The following is a 24,075-nucleotide window of genomic DNA, read 5'->3' on the forward strand; positions in this document are numbered from 1 at the left end:
AAAAGGTTCACGCGAATCGTTGTTCCTGGGATGATTTTAAACCTAAGCATTAAATAATAATAAGGTCCAACTTAAAGTGGACGTTTTTCAGAGTTTAATTTAATAGTTGTAATGTCATAAGTATACATTCAATAAAAGTTGAAACATTTGCGTAGGTTGTCTTTTTACTTTCACTCTAATCCAGAGTATAGACATTGCCCAAGTTGAGGAAGCAGTCCTTGAGATGCTGCTGCGTCTCGCAGAAATCGGGGAAAGGTGGAGCCAGCACCTCGTACATGATCCTGATTAGATCAGTGAACTTGGAAAGGGCCTTCGAGTACTCCCCAGTTTCGTACAGCCTCTTGGCCGTGCGCGTCATCATCTCGGTATCCTGCATGACCTTTAAGCCTTTGAGGATGTTGGTTATCTCGCCACAGGTCACACACTTGACCATAAAGTCATTGCAGCTGGGTGGCACCTCGATCACCGCGGAACAATTATTAGGGGCATCGCAACGGAATCGTATCACATCCCGCGGAAGATCGTCGAACTTGGGCCAATTGTCGATGCAGGCATCGCAGGAGCACTCGAACCAGTAGAGCTCCTTCAAGCGCGCCTGGCGGTCCGATCGCTCGTCCTGGGTGTACATGGGTCCGTAGTTCTCGTTAATCGGTAGACCAGCTTCAATCGGTCTGACACTGTTTATATGGATGGTGGTGCCGCGGAAATACCTCACCACGCCGGGATCACACGAGTGATTGAACAGGGCCAAGGTGGGATAGATGGCACCGCCAATGAAGATGGACTTCTCCTGGCCCGAGGAGCTGAACTTGTGGAGCTCTGCCACCTCGTGGGTGTTGAACTGGATGAACTGCAGACAGCGCAGCACCAGGGAGCAAATGACTGACACCTGTTCTGGCTTGGGCTCCGATCCAAAGTAGCCGCCTGCCCGAAGACACTGGGTTAGGAAGCGGGCCATCAGGACGTGCTGAAAGAAGTTAGAGGGCTGACGTTCACCCTGATGCCGCTCCAATTGGGCCACTCTTCGGAAGTCGTCCTTAGGGAGGCTGCAATATGAAATATCAAAAGTTTAGTATCCTCTGCTTTGGGAATTAATAAAAAGAAACCCACCTGACCAGCTGCTCCGGTGTGAGTACCTCATCTATGGTTGTCTTTAAGTTTAGGAAGTAATCCAAGGGCCTGCTGGCCAAGATCCTCAGAGCAATGTGATTGTTAATGGAGGCACCAGAACGCCAAATAATGGGTACTATGCCACACTCGTACTTGTGATACTTCTTTGCGGCCTCTTCGCGACATTGCTCCGAGCAGTAGAGCACATCGGCGCAACGTGGACAGGCCACGGGAACCACAGTTCTTGAAGAGAGAGGAGGTTACTTACCAAACTACGTTCTTACTCAGATATGCCTGTTACTTTACCTCACAAAGCAGTTCTCGCAGTGGGTCTTGGCGTACTTCTCCAGCAATACAGAGACGAAAGGTCGCTCCACCAATAACTCGTCTCCTGCCCGGACATCCGCTGCCGCCCTGGCGAAGCGACCCTCCTGTCGATTGCTATCGATCCTCACCAGCGGACTGACGAACTCATCCTCCAACTTGACTGGCTTGGCCTGATCCAGGGCTATCTTCTGCTTCAGCTGCTTGGCCTCCTGCTTGGCGGTGCGAGGATCATGTTGCAGCATCTTGATCATGGTCATTGCATCCAGATTGAGCTTGGCCCGCTTGTCGGAGGACAGGGTGGAGTCATCCATGGCCGTGATGCACTTCCTTTGGGAGAACAACATGGTTAAATGATAATATTGACAGCTTATGAAGGGTCTCACTTAAATGATGCAATAGTATGTGGATAATCCTTTAGGGCCATGTAGCAACGTGCCTGTCGTTCGTACAATTTATAGATCAAGTCCTTGGGATACTCCAGATCTAGGGCCCTCTTAATGTCAATCAGGCACTCTCTGGAAGGATTTAGCGATCATTTTAATGATTTATCATTTTAAATTTTTTATGGAACTATTCTTGTTTGTTTAACTTACTGATATTTCTGCATGTGATACAAAGTCGCTGATCGATTGGCCAAAACAATGCGTATCTCGGCCACTAAAAAAGATTCCAAAAATAATGGTTCCAATGTAGCAGATACATTTTGAAGTACTCACCATTTTCACTGGGCAAAGCCACATAGCTCCGGGTGTACAGCATCATGGCCTCCAGCCACTTCTTGGCCTTAAAAGCGGCGGTGGCCCGCTCCTTGATCTCCGCCGCCAGAGCAGCGTTCTTGCCGGCAAACTCCTGGTTCACCACCAGGTTGGCATCCCCCGCCTGCACCCAGGGCAACTTTTCCACATAGGCCACGCGCTCCTCATCGCTCTTGCACGTTGCTAACTTGGCGATGTCCGACTCGCAATTGGCGCCCGCCTGATCCTTGAGCTTCAGATAGTATTCGGCGAAGAATCCCGTTTTCTGGCTAAGTGGAGTTTTCATTTTATCTACACTTCTCTCCTCTAAATTATGCAAGCCTAACAAGTTCTTCCTATTTTTTCTGTACTCTCGGCAAGAAAACTGCAGATGAACTGAATGGGTATATCGGGAAAATTCGACGACAACGTGTGGTATAAAGACAGCTTTTTTGGGATTTTATTTTTAGGCAAAGAGAGTGTGCCAAAGAAGAATAGAGAAAGCGGCGAGAGAAAATGGGAAGAAGAGTACGTTCTGCATTTGTTTACTAACAAAATTGCGCGCACATGCTTATATCAATAGACTATTTTTACCAAACACGGAAAATCATTTACGATTAATTAAAAAAAAGCCTAATTTGGTTTAAAAAAATCTAATGTAAATGGCTGGTGGCTAATTGAAACTTCGCAAATTCGCGGCATTCGCCTCTTTAGCTCAGTGGCAGAGCACTGGTCTTGTAAACCAGGGGTCGTGAGTTCAATCCTCACAGGAGGCAGATGGGAAATCTGCATCTTCAATTTGTTTTCGGGATATTTTTATACTGATTTTTTTCTTTTTTTGCCTTTATAGTAATTAAGCATCATAATTCGGAAGCTAAACTAAGAAGAGGTATCTAACTCTAAAAGAAATAATAAATTCAGATCTTTTCTTACTTGTTTTCATCTATATAGTTTAATTAATTTAATTATTATGATTCATTCAATCATAATGCTAATGTCTCACTTTTTTTATGAAATACATAATTTTATTTGTGCGTTCTTATTTTTTATCTGTAGAAATATTTTTGTGTGTGAATTTATAACTTAGTTCACATTCGTTGGGGTTTTAACATTTTTTTTAACAGTGAAAAAACCGAAAAATTATTAATTCAAAAAACTGGTGTGGATACATACAGCAATAAATATAATTCTCCAACATTTCTTTAAAGATCAAAAGATACCCAAAACAAATGTTTATTATTGTAACATTTTACTTTGTTCTTTCTTTTTGTTCTTATAGCTTAGTTTAATTTATTTATTATGGAATTTTATTTGTAAAATTGTATTTTAAATAAAAAAATGTATACAAAAAAAACTCAGGCTACAACTGCCTCCTGTGAGGATTGAACTCACGACCCCTGGTTTACAAGACCAGTGCTCTGCCACTGAGCTAAAGAGGCTTGGGCAAGGCGGCCGGCAGAAGGGAAACTTGAACTGAGCGTCGTGCGCTGGCAGCTGTCGCCGTCTGTTAATGCCCGCTTTCCGCGGGTGGTTCCTAAAGTTGCAGCTATAATTGCCGGGTACTTTGAGAAATTGGCTCCATGACAAAGGAAATTAATGTTGGCCTTATCTGCCATCGGCACTTGAGGGAACAGTAACGGCAGCTGAGTGACTTCCTCGGCTAATGAAGACAAGTCGAAGTTCAAAGCGAATTGCGGGTGTGCAGCTTCGAGTGGCAATTTGTTATGGGTAAATTGTGAGGAATTGACGTGGGAAGTGGTAGATGCAACATCTAATTGTGTCACTGGGGCTGCGAGCTGCATATTTACCCAAGACACAACTGTACTTCTGGGCTGACAAAATGTTTCCCATATCGAATTACCTTCGCTAAGCCCTTTGGCATTTAAGCTGTATGCAAATGCTCTGAAGAAAAGGTGAAATGCGTAAATTACAGTGTCAACATTACAACGCCCACTTTGGTAAAAAATTCAAATCGCTTTTTTCGGGGTGTCCCGCCGTGAAAATGCATTATGCACAGAGGAAAGCGAAACCCAATACCGATGCTAAGGGTGCACATTATGCTGAGCAAGTATGTAAATTTCGCTAAGCTGTTGAATCGCGCCCGCTTTTGACTTTGGGCATTTGTAACCCTTTTTTTGTGGAGATCCCTCGTCTGGGCTTACCGCACCCTGGCCGGAGTAGTGTTGGAGAACGGAGTTTGCTCGGCTGACAACTGGACATGACAGCTCGTACATCGCGGCACTGTCATCAATCATCAATCACGACTGGCTGAAGGGGTGGTCTATGTCTGCGTCCATGTCAAAAACAATGTAATCATCAGGGCTTACAGCGGATCGGCAGCTGTCACTTGTACGCACAGTGACTTGTAGCAGTACAGTAGAGCCACTCAAAGGATGCCCCGTGTGGTCCGGATTGAACATTGTCAATACTCGTAATCGCAATGTTTATGGGCTGTCATCCCAGGCGCAAAATATTTATCACTCTGCGAGAGTTGCATCTTTGAAGTTGCAACCCCTAATCATCGGGCATTGTGGAACTGCGTTTCGGGATTTCAGAATGCATTTCGAATCGCTTTCGTCCAGTTTTTGACCCTGGTTTTGCATTGAAACTGGCCACTGCGAATGCAAATTCATGCGGAATAAACGATGCATCCCCCCACCCTGTTCTTTGTTAGGAACCGCCAGTTAATTACAGTGTATTTTGCTATTTCCTCTGCCCCTGCCCACCTTTTTTGTTCTTTATGGTCCTCGACTGCTCACACACATTTATTTTATCAAACTTCCGTTGCATTTGCGTTTTTTGTTTGTTCTTATACCCTTCTACGGGGCTCGATGGCGTTCAAACTCTTTTTGGTAAACTATTTGTTTGTTTGCCTTCCTTTTTTACACATTCAATATTTGTCGAATGTCTGTTAATGGCAGCTATTGACTTGGAAATTGATTTTTAATTGTGTTGTTTTACCTGATAATGAATACCCATTTCAAAGCAAATTAATTCTCTTTGTTTAAAATTTAAATATGTCGGTTAAAATTTTAATTTAAGATTTTGGGACACTTTTTAGGCTGAGGAAAAAATAGTAAGTAAACATAAACTAAAAATAGAAAGTAAATTTGGGTCCTTTTTTACGCAAGCTTCTCTATTAGTCTTCTTTTAGGCTGCTTTTTACATTGTTTTTTTCAAGAATATATAAATCATACAATATATCTTAAGGGTATTAAAAACTCTGTTTACCCAAGCCCCTTTTCCTGTTGCTTTTTTGCATTGTTTATTTAGCAATGTACTAAGCTTCCGTTTTGCATTGTCGTTGTGTGTCTGCCATTGTCAACTCTTTTTTTCAGCAGGTATTCATGTCAACCTGATTTGCACTGAAAACTCACAGCCCATTCGCAGACAACAATCAAATAAAACCGAAATTAATTGCAGCAACTAAATTGTGTTTAAGCCAGGCTGAACACCTTCCTGCCTCAGTTTGTCGACAAAAATGGGAAAAAAACGACTCTTATAATTAAAAACCATTTTTCTCTCCTAAGCCAAATGCATTTCAATTGCCGCCAAATGTCATTTGGTGGGCGACACATTTGGCTGTTGACATTTGGGATACGTCATAAATAATTTATAACAGACTTTTACATTTTGGCCATTGTCTGAAAAGTCTTGAAAATGGATTTTATGGATCTTGTACTTGATTGCCAGCTCGGTTGTTTTTCAGTTGTTTATGTGCCAAGTTGGGTTTATGCAAATTAAAGTGTGCCACTTAATTAATTTTGAACGATCGGATAAGCGTTTAAATAAATTAAGGTCTAAGGTGATCGGAATCAAGTTGTTTTCAGCCGATATAGATACAAGTTTTTGGCTGATTTGTAAGCTAATGTCACCTTAATTTCATTGAGCGAAGGTAAATCACACGAAAGACTCTGTTAAGTCCACGGATTTGTGACAATATATTGGGTGCTGACTTTGAGATTAGATGAAGATTATAGACTGATTATCTTGGGAAAAAATGTTTGAAAAAGTTTATATGATTTCATTTACATGTGTATTTTTATTGGGTAGCCCTTGTATAACAATGGCTTTTCATAAAAGTGAATCAATAAAATCTTTCAATGGGTTTTCGTTTTCCTAAATAATTGTGTGATTGACATCTGTGAAGTACTCATTCACTCAACTTTTCAATCAACACTCATTCATTTGAGGTTTCTTATATATTCGCCTTTCGTTATAATTTTTCACTTATCCATCAACGAGAGGAATCAAATTTCAATTAAGTCGCCTGCTTGAATTTTCATTCAACTCTTTCCATCGTATTCCATTGAACTACGGAAATGTTTCCTTAGTCAGAATTTTCTTCCCAGTGATTTCTAATTTCTTAACGCATTTCCTGATCAACCAATAACCCTCTTCTCCACATGACTTCCCCTCTTTTTTCCCTAAAAATTGTCGCCGGGGTCAATGGAAGTGCACAAAGGCCTTAATTCAATTTGAGTTCCATTAGCGTAAACGCATTGCGTGGAAAACTCTTCAGACCGAAATCAGTTCAAATTAATTAAAAACTAAAAATAATAAAAACAGACGAAAAGAAAGCAAAACACGAACAACAAACTGCACTGAGCGGTGTGTTTACAAAGGCAACAATGGAAAGTGCTTCAGCTCAAGTGGAAAACAAAAGCTAAATGAAATGAATTTTCAAGCCGATGAGGGGGTTGGAAAAAAGTAAACCCAATATTGAAGAGCGGCGTCGGCGGCAGCTGGCCAAAAGGAAAGGGGACGGGGAAAGGGAGCGGCAAAAGGGGAAAGGCACGTGGCGCATGCGCAGGACCTCGATTTGGGTCGGGATCATAAGCTGTTACATCCATCCAGCCGTCCGTAATACAGTTACAACCTGAGATTGATTGCTGCGAGGGGTTGAGGATCAGAAGTGACAGACTGTGACGAATTGCCTCGGGGCCCTTGCCTCTCCCCAGCGTATTTTTTATATCCTGCGATCCTCTTTTGGGATGCTAATGACGACGAACCATTGATGCAATGTCCTTGCCTGTCAGCGGGCATTAGCCTCATATTTCTCTCTGGTGTCTCTTTTTGCCTGCAATTTTACACTAAATCAGGCAATTTTTTACCCAATTCTTTGTGCTCATTGTTTTCGCTTGACACTTTTCGGATTGATTGGTAACAAAAAATGGAGACAGGGAGTATTTATCAGATTAATGCCTGTACGAAATATTTTTGCGGTTTAGGTGTGCTCGTTTTAATGCGATTTGATGGCAATTTGGGCAACTCGTCGGGTAATTTTAGGCAATTCATTTATCCCCCGACACATTAACAGCAGCTGTTAGAATTTTACAACTCAGCACGCGACAGTTGCTTGTCTTTTCTTTGCCCGATCCGATCCTGCTGTGAACCTCTTCGATTTTAGGGCCAACATATGGGTCCTAATCGATGGTAGTTTCTGGGGAAAATTTCTGACCCGAAGCGCAGTTGATTTTACGGCTGGTAGCGAAGCGCAAAGATCGTTGATCCATTTTGCACGCACTGCTGCCTCGAAACTGAAATCGAACTGCACTCAACACAGGCTGTATGTATGGTATAACAAAGTATGTATCTCGCAGATGCGTGGCAATCAAAATGATGATGTGAAAATGTTTGCTCATCAAGCATGTCGTCTTGGCTTTCAGGGAAGCCCTAATGGCTCCATCTTGGCAACAGGTGAACAGGCTGCCGAATTTCTTTCTTTTGACCCTAATTGTCATGGGCCACTGAAGCGCGGCGCCCAAGAGCCGATCTTAATGTTGATTATCCGTTGAATGTGTGTAATTTTTGTGAAATTAATATCCGGTCGCCCTGACCTTGTGTGTATGTCTTCACTCCACCTTTGCGCAGCCAATTCTCCTAATTGTGTTTGAAAGCATTTATCAGCTCGGCGACAGTCGGCGAAACAAGAACGAGAGCAGGCCCAACTGTGTCAACATATGTTCTTGCTCTGCGACAACTATCTTTTGTGTTCCTCGAGCAGATACAAAGATATAGAACGCGCACAATGCAAGCCAAGCTCTCACCCAGCAGTTGAAATTCGCTTCTGGGACGCCCTCGAAACGTGGGCCTCTTTAGCTCAGTGGCAGAGCACTGGTCTTGTAAACCAGGGGTCGTGAGTTCAATCCTCACAGGAGGCATCCAACTCCCACAGGTAATCCCCTCGGGTTGCGTGGGAGTTTGAGATACATCACTTTTTTGGGCGATGCTGCACGTAAAGATACTTAAGGTGGGTTTGAATGGGTTTATAATGCATCTAGTAAGCTTGAAATGCAATATCTTTAAGCCGGGAAATATTTATAGAATAAACGGCTAAAAATAGTTGCTTAAGCTTAAAGGTATAATAAAAACACCAACGAACGATACAAATTCTTTATGGCTAACGTCTGTCTTCTACGTTTTATTTTAATTTTAAAAATGATAATGTAATGTACACCTAACTCTCAAAATATGTATAACATTTTTTGTAAGAATGTAGTCGGTTGAACTTATGGGTTTTATAAAAAGGGGCTTAAAATTTACGTAATCTTTCCCACCAACCTTTTTTAAAATTTTCCATGTTCAGAATTCAATTTAAAGGAGTCGCTTATAGCTATCAAGGTATATTTTTCGATAATCCTAAAATGCCTTCTTAAATATTTACATATTACCAACTATTATAGGTCATTAGGGTTCTTATTTAAGACATTTTTATAACAGGGACTACACTTTTATGAGCGTGCAATATAGATACATAAGTGCACTTTTGAAAGAAAAGACACAAGGGGTTGTAACGCTTGTTCCTATTTTTAAACCCAAATAATTGGACCTACAGCACCTGACACCTGTATCAGGACTTTGAGGCACTCCAAAAACGCGATCCAGTTCCGCTTCCATTGCCATTTAGGTAGTGAGACAATTTATGTTGGCTCGCGATCTTGAAAATGCTCCATGGACACGCACACCTCAGGAAACATGATACACGAAGAAAGAGGATCGGATCTGGTCGGATCGGCAGCGGAAAATGTGTCCAGGTAGCTCGGCGTAGTGTTTTCTTTATGATGGCATAAATTCAGTTTTAATTGAGGTCGAAGCGGCTACTTGCTCGGCCATTGGAATCTCATCCACTTGGCATAAATTACGAAAAACAGGGCTCTCCCCCTGTTTTCCCATTTCTCAAGTGCCTCAAAATGTTCGAGTTTATAATGCTTGGCCTGGCCTTTGGCCCCGACCTCCGCCAGAGTTACAGAACCAATCCCAAATCCAGACTCAATCTTATTCTGGGAAAAGCAAGGGAAACCCAAGGCAAGTCAAGTTTTTCCAGCCACTTGCGGTCTTCTTTTTTGGTTGTCGTTGTTTATTTGGCTCGGGATGGAAACCCATAAAAAGTGGCTTCGCGTAACTGACAGCGTCAAGTGATTTTCCTTTGTTTTTCTTTTCCAAGAGGAAGTGTTTCTTTTTGGTATTTTTCTTCCCTTTTTTTGGTTTTATTATTCGACAGGCAACAAATATCTCTTCGATTCTCCGCATTCTCAATCTTTTGTCTGGGTCCGCTGGAGAAACGAAAGACTGAAGCCACAAACGCGTATGGAAATGAGCAGCCAGACGCTTTCGAGGGATTTGGTAATAGACTCGCTCTAACGGTAAGCACATTTCACCCGGGGATTTTGATTTATAGACTCACGGCCCTGCCTCACATTAGCTAATCGAAACGATATCAGGCCGTAAAAAGTTTCGCAATTAGGCGGGCAGGGGGTTAAAATATATGGCGCACTTGAGCGCACGAGAGGCGCATGCGTAATCCTTTTTTTCCTGTTTTAATTTTTGTTTAATTTTGATTTATCTCTGCTCTTGAGTTCCGGCTCGGTCGTGTATCTGTTTTCGGTTGCATTTAATGAAGGGAAATACAATCAACGCCAGCAACCCCTACGCATGAGGATTTTACCCCCGATATAGGGTAAAGGGTTTTTTTTCGGGATTGTTGTGATCATTTTAATTGACTTTGCGCACGAGCGAGCTCATCGGAGCGCAACGCCGGAGATAAAAGGCAGACAGAGGGCTCTATATAGAGCGCGAGCCATATGTCGATATTCGGCGATGATGCAACTGGAGCAGCAGGCAAATGAGCAGTTTAAGATGCGCGCTGCGTCGTAAAATCTCGGATGCAGCGACAGCTGTCAAAATAGGCAAGACACCCACCGAAAAGTCGAGGGAGTGGAGTTCAATGCACTGGAACTCTATTACCCATTAGCCACTGCGATCGCAGCGGGTCGCCCGCACTATAACCCAATAAATCCGGAGACCAGTGCACTTCGACAGTACTCGCTCGGCTCTCAGTTCTACAAAGGCTCTCATAGGCACTCAACCACCACCAGTTTCTCAAATCTAGCTATTTTCAAGCTAAATATGCATTTTTCCCAATTTTTTTTTAGTTTTACTTGTATGATTTTATCATAGAACTAAAGTCCAAATATCATTATTATACCTATTTAAAAAAAAATATTTTAAATATCTTTAAAAATTTCTTTGGTGTAAGTTCTTCAAAGAAAGTGATCGTTTTTTAACTGATTGATTGGTATTGTTTGAAAGAGATTACTGAATTAACCTCTGATTACAAATTTGTTTACTTAGGGGACCTATGATGAAAATATTTCAACGCTTTTACCGGCATTGCAATTTAAATAATAATTCAATAATTACTTTAATTTATTTTTAATAAAACTAATTTGCTACTTTAAAATTTTTATCCTTACCATTTTGTAAATCAAGACACACAAATTGTAAATAATTATTTTAATACAAATTTTGAAACAATAAACCTTTTATAATTCTCAAACGTATATTTAGCCATTTTTGAGCCATTTAGCTATTTTCTGTTACCGAACACGGGCACCTCCGGTTTTATAGAGAGGGTGCGGAGGTGAGAGCCCAGGAGAGTCGGATAGAGAGAAACCCGGAGAGCGGCTCATGTAATGCCCGTCTGGCGTCTAAGCCTCGAAGTCCAAACAGACTTCATCCAATCGTCGACGCGATCGGGTGTGCGCGCTCTCTATCCGTACAATCCACAACCGAGTTCGTGATATCTGCCCTGCGCCTGCGTGAACTCGTGGACCTTCTTCAATCGAACCGAACCTACGTGAATCTGTGTTTTGTTTACTTGTTTAGCCAGCCCATTCGAGAGTAAATTTCCTGTATCCTCCACAAACAAAGGAAACGCTCAGAGGAAGTAACATAACTTATTAAGCCGCTGCAAACGGAAATAATTAACAAAAAAATTAAAGCTAAATGTGCCGATCGCGTTTTAGCAACGGTTTCGATGCGGTTTCAAGCAATCGCTTTAACCATTGACATCATTGATTTATGTCCCAAGTGTAAATAATTCGCACAACACAATACACCAAATTGAGGCTTTCCTCCCTCGGCAGAAACAAACCAATCAAATGCAATGAAATGAAATGTTGCCATTGATCTGCGCACAGAGCCATTGTTCAGAGCTATTGGTTGACTTTTAACTGGGATCCGTACTTAAAGCTGGTAAGTAGTTTTCGTCGGCTTCAACAATGGCTTCGAATGAGGAGCGAAAATCACTTGCGGCAAGCGAAAGGTTAAGCAGTTATCAATTGTTGCATTCTAAAATACAGTGCGGCCTCCTTTGACTAAACGGTGTCGTCGCAGCAAGAATAATAGTGATGATGGGGCAATTTTATCTTCAGAAGGCCGCTCCTCCCAAAGATCTTTATACGGAATTCGTCTTGCGTAATCCTCATGAACAATAAGCTGTTCTGATATCTGAATATTTATGGTGGAACTTTCGAACTCTTTTATAACTCTTTTCTTATCGCAACAAAGGCGGTGGGGAAAATTAGACAGTCTGCCGTCTATTAAAACGCGATTTGTTTTGCTGATGAGTCGCAGATAGGGCAGTAAATAGCATGGTTTTTGCTCATTATGCCACAAGCAGGTTCAAAGTTATAGGGAAAAAACTGATGGGGGTCGAATTTCTAATGGAATTCCTCCAAGCAGCCGCAATCAATCAGTCAAAAATATGGCTCGATCTCTGACCATATAATTACGTCTGAGAATTTTGCGGTTGAATCACAATCTACGCTTCTAATACGTTCTACAGACCCCTTTCGAATTGCGGCTCAAATGCAGTGGCAGGTTCTGTCTCGCTCGGTATTTCAGTCTCAGAGTCACCCATCTCCCTTTAGTCATTAATTTTAATTAGATATTTCCTTTTGGGAATCGCTGGCTGCATTTGAATGACAATTGATCGGTCTCTAGCCGAAATGTGTTCTCCGCTTCCATTTCTTCATTGAAATGCCAAACCCTTTATCGACAGGATGTCTTTGGGGTCTCTAGAGTGTCATTTACATATTCTTCGGATTCTTTGGGCTGGTCGTCTTTGACTTTTGTCTGTTTCTTGGATTTTTTCAATGCTAACAACCCAATCAAAGTTTGTTTTTCGGCTATTTGTTGGATATGCTAATTTTCGAATGACTGTATTTTATTTTTATGTGGGCTTCATGTCGTGATTCCTTGTCTGTGTGTGGACCGAGATGCATCAACGCATTTGTGCTGACTTTTGTTTTGTCTACTTCACCCATTAAGTGGGAATAGAAAGCCGAGATTCGGCCAGATAACTTTGCATACATCGTCGACCCGTGTATGTTGACTTTTCGGGCTAACTGTTTTGGTTGCGGTTTTCACTTTCATTCAACGATTCGCTGTAACAATTAAAACGAGAGCTGCAAATCTGTATCTCCCCTAAATAAACCAAGCCAAGACCAGCGGCATCGATTTCGCTTTCATTTCGATCGAAAATACTATCATCTGGTCAGGGCAATTTGCACTTTCTTACAGCGCCTAATCGCAGGCCGACTTTCTAGAATTGATTTGCATAAGTGATCTGTCCAGTGCGGACGGAGACTTTCGCGACCCCGATCTGCATCTCGGTCCGAAGACAGCTGACATTCTAACCGTGAACGATAAAGATACAAATACGCTCTGGAAACTAAGCCCGGGACTAATTGCCCGCTGAAAATGATGGGCAATTATCAGCTGAAATGGCAACAGCTGCAAAGCCAACAGCCCGTACAGTGATCACTCGCAAAGAGTAAAACAAAGTGGATACTTAGATGCCTTGGTGCGGAACTTGGGGTCAATTCTAGACTACAATCCTACTGCAATTTATTTAAAATTATATCTTTTGGTGAAGTATTTTCATAAAATATAATGCGAACGATGGTTCTATAGGGTTATTATATCTTATAAGCATGGAGTCAACATTTTAACTTATGAAAAAGCATAACTGACCCCCACTGCACATATCAATCTCGCTTTATGATATAACACCAACGTTTATTAGAACAGCTTGCCAAATAAACAAATCATCGACCTTTTCCACAGAAGTCTCTCAAAGTTGAGTTCGTAAAAAGAAAGACATAAACCCCAAAACAAACAAAGAAATTTCCATATTTATGTCAAGTCCATTAAGCATATTCTTGGCCAGTTGTCAAGACATCTTGGCCCGGTGCGGTCCACTTTGTTGGCCATGTAGTGAGCAGCCTCCGAGGCGATTAAAATTATCAATGTCGGGGCTGCGCTTGTGACACTTGTGCACACATAATAATGCCCGACAAGCCGGGCCAATTGTCAAGCTGGGCTAATTTGTGTTCGCCGCAGTGTGTTAGTGCCAAGAGAAATATTTCAGCCCATAAATAACTCGAACCGACAGGGCGCAGGTGTTGGGAAACTACAAACTAGACACAGGGGTTAAGGTTTGAGCACAGAAAAAACCACATTGAATGTATAAAAACAAACCTAATTCGGCGTCATGCCCGCAGGTTAAATATTTATTCATAAAGGTTATTATAGCGCCGAGATGTTACTGAAACGGAATTTAGTTAATTTTCGTAATTATTTTAACCTTGCGGAAAAAACACAAGGCAAAAACAAAAAATAAATAAAAAAGAAAAACTAATGTTTGGTACAACTGCCTCCTGTGAGGATTGAACTCACGACCCCTGGTTTACAAGACCAGTGCTCTGCCACTGAGCTAAAGAGGCTCTGTTAAACAGGCGGCCAAAGCGTTATAGGCGTTACCGCTACCAGAACGCTTCTAACAGCTGGAAAAGTTAACAGAGCTCTTATCTGCCAACTTAACAGCTGGAATTTGCATCTACCGAGGCGTAAAAGTCGGCGCTTCGGATCAAGTTATTAAGCGTATGTACATAGGCAACTATATATCTATCAGAACCAGGTGTCATCTCCATTTAAGTAATTGAGCAAAATATTTTTGCATTGTCCCAACAAATTGTGGGCGCGCACTGAGCTCATCTCGCAACGATTTTGTAGGCGCGCTTGGAAGAAAAATAATAGTAAGCGAGTAACAGCAGAGGGGCGGGGCAGGCAAAGCCCCCTGTGAGATAGACAGAAATTTGATTTGATTTCCAAGCCATTGGATTTACATAAAATCCAGCATTTGATGTGTGGGCAGATGGTTTTACCATACGCGCCGCAATCTGTCGACATCCGAACGGACTGCATTTGATTTATGGCTAATTGAAGATCCGAGATCGAGATCCAGATATCTGCTGATTGGAATTTATAGCAAGATTCGCCGAGTGGCCGTTCGAATTCGCGTTAGAACCGATCCCCCGGGACCTTGGCGACATCAATGCCAACTTAAGCCGGTGAGAAATGATATAGTGCTGAATAAACTTGTCATCATTTCGCCGCTTTTTGGGTCATTTCGTGTGAGATCTCTCGACTAGACCGGAAAAATGGCATCCGAACGAGTTTCACTTGCCAGCTTACCAGCCTAGGCCACTGGACATCGTTCCACTTGCGTGGCCATTGACATCGAAAATGCAATTTGCAACTTGAATTTAGGAGTAACAGTAATACCGCAATTCGCGGCTTGTTCTTGACGGAGAACATTGTTGCGCTACCTTGAGTCAAACCGCTTCATAAACTCGGCTTTTTGTCAGTTTCACTCTTCCAACCTGGCTGAAACGCCGGAAACGCGCTCAACATAAATGAAGTCCAAATGGCAATGATTACAGGGCTCACTCCGTTCTTTGGCTAATAGAGATGGCAGCGTGAGGTAATGTGTGGGCCTTAAAGTGGGTAATTTACCAGAGGATTACTTGTGTAACCCCAAATTATTTTGAAACTATAGCTGGTACACAACGTTTTTTATTCTACGATACATTTCTGTCTGTATATTAAAAACAAATCCGTTGTACAGGCTTAGCACAGTATAGTTTCTCTCCCAGGCCTCAAAGTGATATTTAATTAAGCCAAACTTTAAAGTGATGTAGATCGGTGGATGTAGCTGACAAACACAGTCTGGAAATTTGTTTAATTATATAGGTCTCTTACCCAGACGTGCCCCTCACGGAACTCCCCCTAACAACTTGATTATGGAGCACAAGTACTTGTTCTTGGTCTGGTTGCGCCTCAGTGGTTTCAGCGCCCACATGTTCGAGACCCGGGGCCTGGGAAGCACCTGAGCCTGAGTCTCGCTGCACTTGCTCTCGTTCCTATCAAGTATAGAGACAGACACACGGCGAACCCTTCCGAGTTGGGCACGCAAATTGAAGAATAATAATTACATGCATATAAGTCGCTGCACTCATATGTATACGTATAGTTAGGCATGCTGAAGAGGGTATAGTTGAACGATCTTCACGGTTGACAGAGTTTTCCCACAGCCAGTTGTGGATTGTAACTGACACTGATGCAATTTGGCCAATGGCAGATACTTTGTAGATTCCTGACAGATTTTTCTCCCCAGTTCCCCATAATTTCAGCTCATTAGCAAAGCGTTCTAACAAAGTACACCCAGCCACCAGAGTTAGATTCAAATCCAGCCGCTAATGTGTGAGTACTCGTCGGGGTTCCCATTCAAAGCGCTCTAAGCAGGTCTTTCCTCTTCCCCGCTCCACAATTAGGCATTAAGGCGAAATTAGATTAATGGTAGGCCCACATTGGACAAGGTAACCCAGCCCGAAACATCGGATTACCCCCCGGTGTCTTGGGGTTTTATCTAGTTCCTGTGCCAGCACGCAAGCCGAGAGATAGGCCCCAAAAGATGGGGTTAGGTAAGTTGTAGATGGAGTTCTTAGCTAAATTTTGTAGAACGTTGCTCGCGGCATTGCCGGCATGATAATTATTTTCCAAGACTAATGACTTGCTGGGCTTATCTTGAAGGCAAAAGGCGCAAGACCAGGCCCTACGCTAAGTAGCAATGTCAAACAGATGCTAAAGATATAGAATTTCTTGTGGAGGAAGCTGTACTTCAAGGCTTTTTTATTAAACTAAAGTTAAAGTTATTATATTTGGCTTGAATATAGAAAGCTTTGTTTATATCAAAGCAGATAACATAAAGGTACGCAGGTGTTAAATAAATATTCTATAAACTGCTAGCTTTCCCACAACTACTGCTTCAACATTACTCTTATAATTACTTGAAAAAAATATATTAAAGGGCTTTCATCGAAAGTTTGCCTTTGAAGTTAGCAGTTCATTGGTTATGGCTGGGAAATCTTTTTCATAGAACTTGTTCTTTTTTTAGCGCTCAATAAAAACCAAGCTAACGGTACCAGTTTAAGCCCTTAGCCCTGTGAGATACATTTTGTATGTCACAAGTATCTATGACAATTGCAGTATGAATGAAGTGCTTTGTCTTCGTTTGCCGACAAAGGCAAAAAAGGCAAACAAGTGAAAAGCCAGAAAAGAGGGAAATGAGCAGTCCCCGTTGTCTTTGCCGGCACATTAAGTAATGTGATCTATGCAACCTCATCCGCGAGATACAATCTCAAGCTCGTGTGTGTATCTTGCGGCTGTGCAGATCTGCATATCGAATGCATTTCTTTGTTGCGCTCCCCCAAGCCAACGAAAGTGCGTTGTTTTGTGTTTTTTTGAAACCAACTCATTTCCATATGAATAATGAAACGAGAACTTGAAGGATGGTTCTGGGTGCCAGGGGCTTATTAAAGCGTCTTCAACGAATCGCAAATGTAACGTGCCAAAGTTGTTAAACCCGACGAATCGAAAATTGCAGTCCAATTGTTTTTGGCCTGCCAAGCGGAACGCGAAATTAAAGTGACTCTTGGAGGGAGCTGAAGTCTAGGACTGAATTGTGGGGCTGTCCACTTGCCAGCGATGGGTTCAAAGTTCAGCACCACCACCACATATATCACCGTCAACTTGAAGTTGTATCTTAAAATCCCCGTATCTTTTACTCCATTTCAGAGCTGCAAACGAAGTCGAAGCGGAGTTTTCCATCATGGACAGCGGAAGCGTGGTTAGTGAACCGATTTCCGCGCATCATCGCGCCTTTGCCAAACAGAAGTCCGCCTCCATGGTAAGTTCCCTCCATTGCAGATATGGAAAAAAAAACCTATGCACCCATAAGCATATTGTGTAAGACCCGACATAATTAATGCAACATCCATTGGCGGTGAACCGCCCTGCCACGCCCCCTTTTGTCTGATTCGATTATGTAAGTGCGCGAATACTATCTACGCTAATTAGATATTGACACGCACAGGCATAAGCTGCAAGCACTCACCCCAGATACTTTGCATCGCAACACGCTAGAAAGTTGTCGAAAACGAAATTCGCAAATGGGCAAACATAAATCCCAGATACAAGCGAACAAATGCCAGATAACAAAGAAGAAAATAGCTTAAGTCGATGATTTATTAAGCTAGTTAGTTTTAGAGCAATGGATCAGACCAGTAAAACAATCTTATAAATCTTCGCCGAAGCCTTAATCCAAATAAATGCATGTTAATAAAGCGTCCAAAGCAACAGAAAAACCGCAGACGAAAGAGCTAAAAACTAATTACAACAATTAATTGCAAGTCCATTTATATGCATTTTTAAGCAACACTTTCACGCAGAGTCATTCATGCCGTTGCATTCAAACGATTGGGTGTTCGAGTATCTAAATATTTTTAGCAGTTATTATGTGTGAAATATTGCATGGCCAAGATGGGAATTTACGTCTGTTTTTTTTTTATGTGGGGGAAGTGGTTGGAATAGGTAAGTGTGAGAAAAGTGAAATTACAATTCAATAGACTCGGAGGATTCCGTATGTGCGTTGAATTTCATATAGCAGATATTAAAAGTGTAATGCGGAGTAATATTGCAATTTTTTTGACTTAAAGAAAGTCACTGCCAAACCAAAAGTAATGGTGATGGAAATGGGGTGCTTATGACCCCACTAATCTTTAACATTCGGCCATTTGAACCTGCTCACAAAGCCTGTTGTAAGTTGGGAAAATAAAAAGATTTCTTAAGATCCACACATGATGGCTGTTTAGCAAATTAGTAGAAAGAAGTCAGAGACCACAATGGAACTTTCACTCGCAGCGAAATGATTGAAAGCAAGAGTCAGTGACGAATATGTTTTGTTTGGGTTGAAAATCAACATTGCCATCGATGCGAATCATTAACCGACAGGTGTTCAGTCATGGTTTTTTCGGGGGAGGTGCATCAATGGTAGTGGCAACTATAAATAGTTCCAGTAAATTGGCCATAACCAAAAGGCTGAACAAACAACTCCCCCCGATTGTGAGGCAATCACAGGCAGAGCGAAACGGAATCGATATCATTTCTTTCCCTATTCAAAGACCCTACGAAAACCGCACCCCGAAGTCGTGCTACATTTCACACCCTTCTCCTTTCGCCAGATTTCCCTGCCTCACCCGTATATGGTCAATTAATTCCTTCCACAAAATTACACCAATTACTCAACGCGAATGCTAAGGAGATTGCCAGCCCAAGCTGTTAATGAATAAAAACCCAACTCGTAAGATATGCAAATTTATTTATGATCTGAGGGAAAAGTCAAGAAACTTAAAACGAAATCCGGCGATCGAAGAAGTTCTCACGTTCACCCCGAGTAGTGGACAATGTCCGGTCTGAAATTATTTCCCTCTTTAATAATTTTGTAAAAATTTCTCAAGAACTGCAACTCCCTCGGGAAAGTAGGGGTTGCCAGCGAAGGGGTGCAAGGAAGTCTAAAATGCGTTCATAAGGTGGTTGTTGCAGTTCTGAAGGGTTCATAGGTAAATGCAGCCGAGACAAGGCTTTGTAACGGCTTTTGGTTCTTGTGTGTTTAAGAGTGTTTTATAGGATCTCTAAAAAAATATGTAAAGTAAAATGAAAATTCCACCCTTAATGTTACAGCTTGTTGGTATAAAAAAGAAAATGTGTTTTTATTTAATTACATTTCTACTGCTAGACTAGGCTTTGTATACATCTTAGAACTTGGTAGAACGGTTAATAAAACAAAACTATAAAGTAACCTTAATCCAATGGGATGTATCTGAAATGTTCAACCTCTAAAACAAACCGCATACACCTATATTGACACTGAACCACTTATATCGCTAATCACGTAGTCTCGTTCAAAGTACAAAGAGCTTTTGCTACGTCGAAGCAACAGGTTCCCCAAAAGCTTCCCCCAACACACCCTAATTCAACTCAGCAAAACTCAACACTTCAGCTGATGGGTCGCTGAAAATCCTCTGTGTTCACCAAACATTTGTTTATTATTGTGTAAATTGTCCGAAACTATTTGTTATTTTTATTGCAATTCCGGTACGCGAGTGATATGCTTTACCTCTGCTTAAGTGAACATTTTGTGATAAACGAAAGACTGTAAATGAAACAACAAAAAGTGCTCAATTATCAGTAATTTAATAAATTAGGAAGTTTATCAGATTCCAAAGGCCAGCTCAACACAGATTAACTATAAATACGAGAGACCAACAAAAATTATCAAGTGATACGTTTACTTGGTTAATAGAAAGCCAAGCGGGGCACACAATTACAACCGAAGTCGGACGATTAGAAACGAACCTCAAATAGATAGAGATACGAGCACAAAATGCGGATAGTTGGATCCAGTATGCTGTCAGCCCTCAAGCGGCTCTCAACGAGAAATCCCACGACCTTGGTCAGCGATATCCGATCTTTGAGCTCTTTTGGAACCATGAGCCTGCCAGAACGACAGCCCTTCTCTCCAGACTTCTTCTTCCGTCAAGTACGTAACTAGAAAGACTATTCCTGGTGATGTTTTGAACAGTCTTCATTCAGCTCTTTGATGGCGAAAGCAGCACCTATAGTTACCTTCTGGCAGATTTGAAGAATGGAGAGGCCGTGATCATTGATCCTGTTTTGGAGCAGGCCAAACGAGATGCCCAGTTGGTCCAGGATTTGGGTTTCCAGCTAAAGTATGCCAGTAAGTGTCAGTGATCTCTTTATATGGATGGCTAGATAATTTCACCATGGCACAACCCTATTTCCCCATCACCCCAAGTCAACACCCACATGCATGCGGATCACATAACCGGCAGCGGTTGGTTGCGGAAGCTGACGGGTTGTCAGTCGGTAATTGCCGCCGCCAGTGGAGCAAAGGCGGATCGTCACCTGAACGAGGGGGATCGCATAGATTTCGGCACTCATGTGATAGACACTTTGGCCACTCCGGGTCACACAAATGGCTGCATGAGCTATGTGATCAAGGATCAGGGCTGTATCTTCACCGGGGATACCCTCCTAATTCGAGGTTGTGGACGCACCGACTTCCAAGAGGGTTGTCCCCGTAATCTATATGAGAATGTGCACAGCAAGATCTTTACGCTCCCGGAGAACTTCCGCATATATCCGGCACACGACTACAAGTGAGTTAAATCTTGCAAGGTATGCGATATATCTTTAGTATTTGCCTGTTCCAGGGGTCAAATGGAAAGCAGTGTGTGGGAGGAGAAGCGTTATAACCCCAGACTGACTAAGGATATCGATGAGTTTGTGAAAATCATGGAAAACCTCAACTTGCCATATCCCAAGAAAATAGGTGGGACATGGTGAAATTCTATTAAAACTTCTTATACTAAGTTATGTACCTTTCAGACGCCTCGCTGCCCGCCAATCGGGAGTGCGGAGTGTACGACATACCCAAGGAGTAATTACAACCCCTGAAGGCCTACAATGCCGCTCATATTTTAGTCTTCCTAAGAGATGTGTAATCTTAAAAATAAACATGCATACAAAGATATCTTATCAAGATTTGTCCATGACTAAATTATTTCACCCCCGATCTCGTTGTGCCTAATACGATTAACTGACTTCTTTGCTTGCCCTCTTTTGTTGCAGACCATTCTCAATCCGAAGGGTTGTGGCAGTGCCGTCAAGTACAGTCTGCACTCGACTGCAGAGACGAACCAGGAGACCGCCAGCACCACCACCCCCTCTTCCCACTGTTCCACCACCGGCAGAAGGCGCAAGGGAGGCTCGCTGGGCGGAACTCTCTCCTCGCGATCCACGCGCAGCGAATCCAAGGAACTGAGGTCGGCTCTTCAGGATCGGGAGGCTGTCATCCAGAATCTGCGCATCCAGCTTTGTCTGGGCAAGCTGCCACGTCCCACGGGACCACCTCTGGACGATTCCGAGAAGCCGGCGGCTGAGCAAAAACTAAACAGACTGAAGACGGAGGCGGAGAACAAGCGGATTAAGATCAAGAATCTGAAGAGTGCCCTGGAAAAGCTGGACATTACAGAGTGAGTAGAGAGTGACTTTACTTGTGATTCAGCTAGCTACAATTTTCATTCCTCCTCCCTTAGCAACATTGACATCCGCATCCGACAAGCAGAATTGGAATACGCTCTTGGTCGGGAAGAACTGCAGATGCTCTCGATTGTGGAGGAGGCTCGGGCCTTGCAGGCCCGACTGGAGAAATCGAAGCCAGAGGCGCAGACCCTGTACAACATCATCAGTTCTGGAGTCTCTTTGAGCCTACATGCCGTGCATGCCACCTCTGGTAGGTGGGCAGCTCAACAGCGAACAGATCAACCGGGATTCTACGTAGAATGGGCCCTGGAGGGCGATGGCTTGTACAAGGGCGACCGCATCTTGGAGATCAACGGACGACTGGTCACCGGAAAGTCCAAGGAAGAGCTGCAGAAGCAAGTCGGCAGCTCTGGCAAGTGTCAGATGGTGGTACTGCGCAAGAAGTCCGTGCCTATACCACAAAAGCAGCTCGACCAGGAGAAGGAGAACAACATGAGGCTGCAGCATCGGATTTCGTACCTGGAGGAACAGGTGCGGGAGCTCCAAACGGTCAAGGATCATCACCCTTCACAGCAGCAGCAACAACAGTCACAGCAGACATCCTCCAATCAGTCCCAGCATGTGACCAGCATCAGCATATCCTCACCTCCTTCGACGCCACCTGAAAAGCCCCTGATCTTTCAGCGGGGTAACTACATCACCACTCTAGTGGGTGGCAAGCCCATCGAACTAATGGGTGATGATATGGCCTCCAACCAAAACACCCCAGCACATGTGACCAAGACACTGATCAAGGAGAATACCCACATCGATTTGAGGGACCGTCTGCCGCACATGTACTCCATGCCCTCCAAGTCGCTGTCCGCCTCTAAGATCTCGATAAATAGCGATTCTGCCTACATGCAGCACCATCGACGTGAGAAGGAGCGCCACCGGGATCGACAGCACCGGGAACGTCCTAGAGATCCCCTCCAGCAACAGCAGCAACTCCATCGCGAACATCTCATGACCACACATGCCCGCAGTGTGGAGCATCTCAATCACTATAATGGGTAGGTTGTCCAAGGGGGCTCGATTTATTCAGTATTTAGAAGGAATGTGGACTAACGTATATATCATCCTCTCCCTTCTAGACTGGATCGCCGACGTGACACGCCCCGTCAAAGTGAAACGCACACCCTACGGGCCCGCCTCCCCAGCGATATGAGGAGTGTAAAATCCCTGGACTTCGACAGCGAAAACGAATCGAAGCCCCCGACAGAGACGCGAACCACCCGACCCACTCCCCCCAAGAAACCGCTGCGACTGTCGCTGCAGCGAGCCCAAAGTCTGCAGACCGTAGAGCTGCATCCCTGTGCGGATCTCGAAAGGAAGCGACCCATGAAAAGGGTCCATCACAACAATAACAATACCAATAACACCAACAACAATAACAAGGGTGCAGGAGGATCGCCGACGGAAGAGGACCAGACCATGCTCATCGAGAACTGCAGTCCCATGCACACAGCCTCCCTTGGCAGGCACAAGCTGATCTAGGAACGCAATCCCAAACCGAAATTAAAGGTTAACCGTAACTTAAACTCAACCCTCGATCGTCGTTAGCAGACGGTTGAACCCAAAAACAGGCGGACATGTGCAAAAATACAATAAGCAATATTATTACATTTAAAATACTTCCAAATGGCAAGTTATCTCTTTATGTCGTAGTTGTAGTACTGTACTTACTTTCTATGTATATCCTTAAGTAGGGCTTGGCTATCTACCAGTAATTAAGCAATTATGTATGTATGATTTGATTAGCACAATTTACCAATGTGAATACACGAATATTTTCACTTAACTAAATGTGTAATTTTTTGGAATACCAGATCTTGGCCTGCTGGAAGAGATTACACATTACACATTTCGTTCTATTTATATAGATCTATTATTGTTCTTGGTACATATGGGCGTTTCAAAAATGTTAACTCACCCCAAAAGAATTTTTGACGTAATACTACTATCTTGACAGTCTGCCAATATTGCAGAACTGTACTGTAGGCACGAGCCTGAGCCTAGCACACATTTCATGACTCTGCAGTGATAAGGTATTTAAACGAAAAGCACGTTAGCGTGTTCCCACAGCACTTTGAGTAATTCCAAATAACTCTTCAATGGATATATTGTTCATATAATTATGCATTGCAGTGCATAGGCTAACAGATACATTGTTAGGGCTCGAAAGATAGGATGGATCAATCGGCATTTCATGGAGATTTGGTGAGAGACGAGAGCCAGGTAACTCAAGTCGAGATAAACCGGAGAGCGAGCC

General features: G+C 42.9%; 3 protein-coding genes and 4 non-coding genes across 8 annotated transcripts; 4 read left to right on the forward strand and 3 right to left on the reverse strand.

The window, feature by feature from the left end:
- Positions 1 to 82: 82 nt before the first annotated feature.
- LOC108022765 (SET and MYND domain-containing protein 4) lies at positions 83 to 23,878 on the reverse strand. Of its 2 annotated transcripts, none has more exons than XM_050888013.1 (7): positions 23,737 to 23,878; positions 2,154 to 2,461; positions 2,031 to 2,094; positions 1,821 to 1,952; positions 1,417 to 1,764; positions 1,111 to 1,353; positions 83 to 1,046 (listed from the first exon to the last, which is right to left on the reverse strand). In XM_050888013.1, exons 1-7 carry the CDS (start codon positions 23,832 to 23,834, stop codon positions 176 to 178), a joined length of 2,064 nt encoding a protein of 687 aa, XP_050743970.1. In that variant the 5' UTR covers positions 23,835 to 23,878; the 3' UTR covers positions 83 to 175. The 2 variants fall into 2 exon arrangements, with proteins under 2 accessions (XP_050743970.1, XP_016947360.1); XM_017091871.3 differs by lacking the exon at positions 23,737 to 23,878 and adding an exon at positions 23,490 to 23,613 and having other exon boundaries at positions 2,154 to 2,556.
- On the forward strand, positions 2,876 to 2,947 carry Trnat-ugu (transfer RNA threonine (anticodon UGU)). The gene has a single exon. It is a non-coding gene; the product is annotated as a tRNA-Thr (tRNA).
- Trnat-ugu (transfer RNA threonine (anticodon UGU)) lies at positions 3,539 to 3,610 on the reverse strand. Its single transcript has one exon. It is a non-coding gene; the product is annotated as a tRNA-Thr (tRNA).
- On the forward strand, positions 8,264 to 8,335 carry Trnat-ugu (transfer RNA threonine (anticodon UGU)). The gene has a single exon. It is a non-coding gene; the product is annotated as a tRNA-Thr (tRNA).
- LOC108022766 (uncharacterized) lies at positions 11,198 to 23,494 on the forward strand. Its single transcript, XM_017091872.3, has 5 exons — positions 11,198 to 11,708; positions 17,436 to 17,547; positions 21,351 to 21,754; positions 21,818 to 22,816; positions 22,898 to 23,494. Exons 2-5 carry the CDS (start codon positions 17,470 to 17,472, stop codon positions 23,298 to 23,300), a joined length of 1,884 nt encoding a protein of 627 aa, XP_016947361.1. The 5' UTR covers positions 11,198 to 11,708; positions 17,436 to 17,469; the 3' UTR covers positions 23,301 to 23,494.
- On the reverse strand, positions 14,171 to 14,242 carry Trnat-ugu (transfer RNA threonine (anticodon UGU)). Its single transcript has one exon. It is a non-coding gene; the product is annotated as a tRNA-Thr (tRNA).
- LOC108022767 (persulfide dioxygenase ETHE1, mitochondrial) lies at positions 19,691 to 21,263 on the forward strand. The gene is made up of 5 exons (XM_017091873.3): positions 19,691 to 20,238; positions 20,292 to 20,436; positions 20,515 to 20,878; positions 20,933 to 21,051; positions 21,108 to 21,263. The coding sequence occupies exons 1-5, from the start codon at positions 20,083 to 20,085 to the stop codon at positions 21,161 to 21,163; spliced, it is 840 nt and encodes a 279-aa protein (XP_016947362.1). The 5' UTR covers positions 19,691 to 20,082; the 3' UTR covers positions 21,164 to 21,263.
- Positions 23,879 to 24,075: the final 197 nt, after the last annotated feature.

This window comes from Drosophila biarmipes, chromosome 2R (genome assembly GCF_025231255.1).
Source record: "Drosophila biarmipes strain raj3 chromosome 2R, RU_DBia_V1.1, whole genome shotgun sequence".
NCBI lineage: Eukaryota > Metazoa > Arthropoda > Insecta > Diptera > Drosophilidae > Drosophila > Drosophila biarmipes.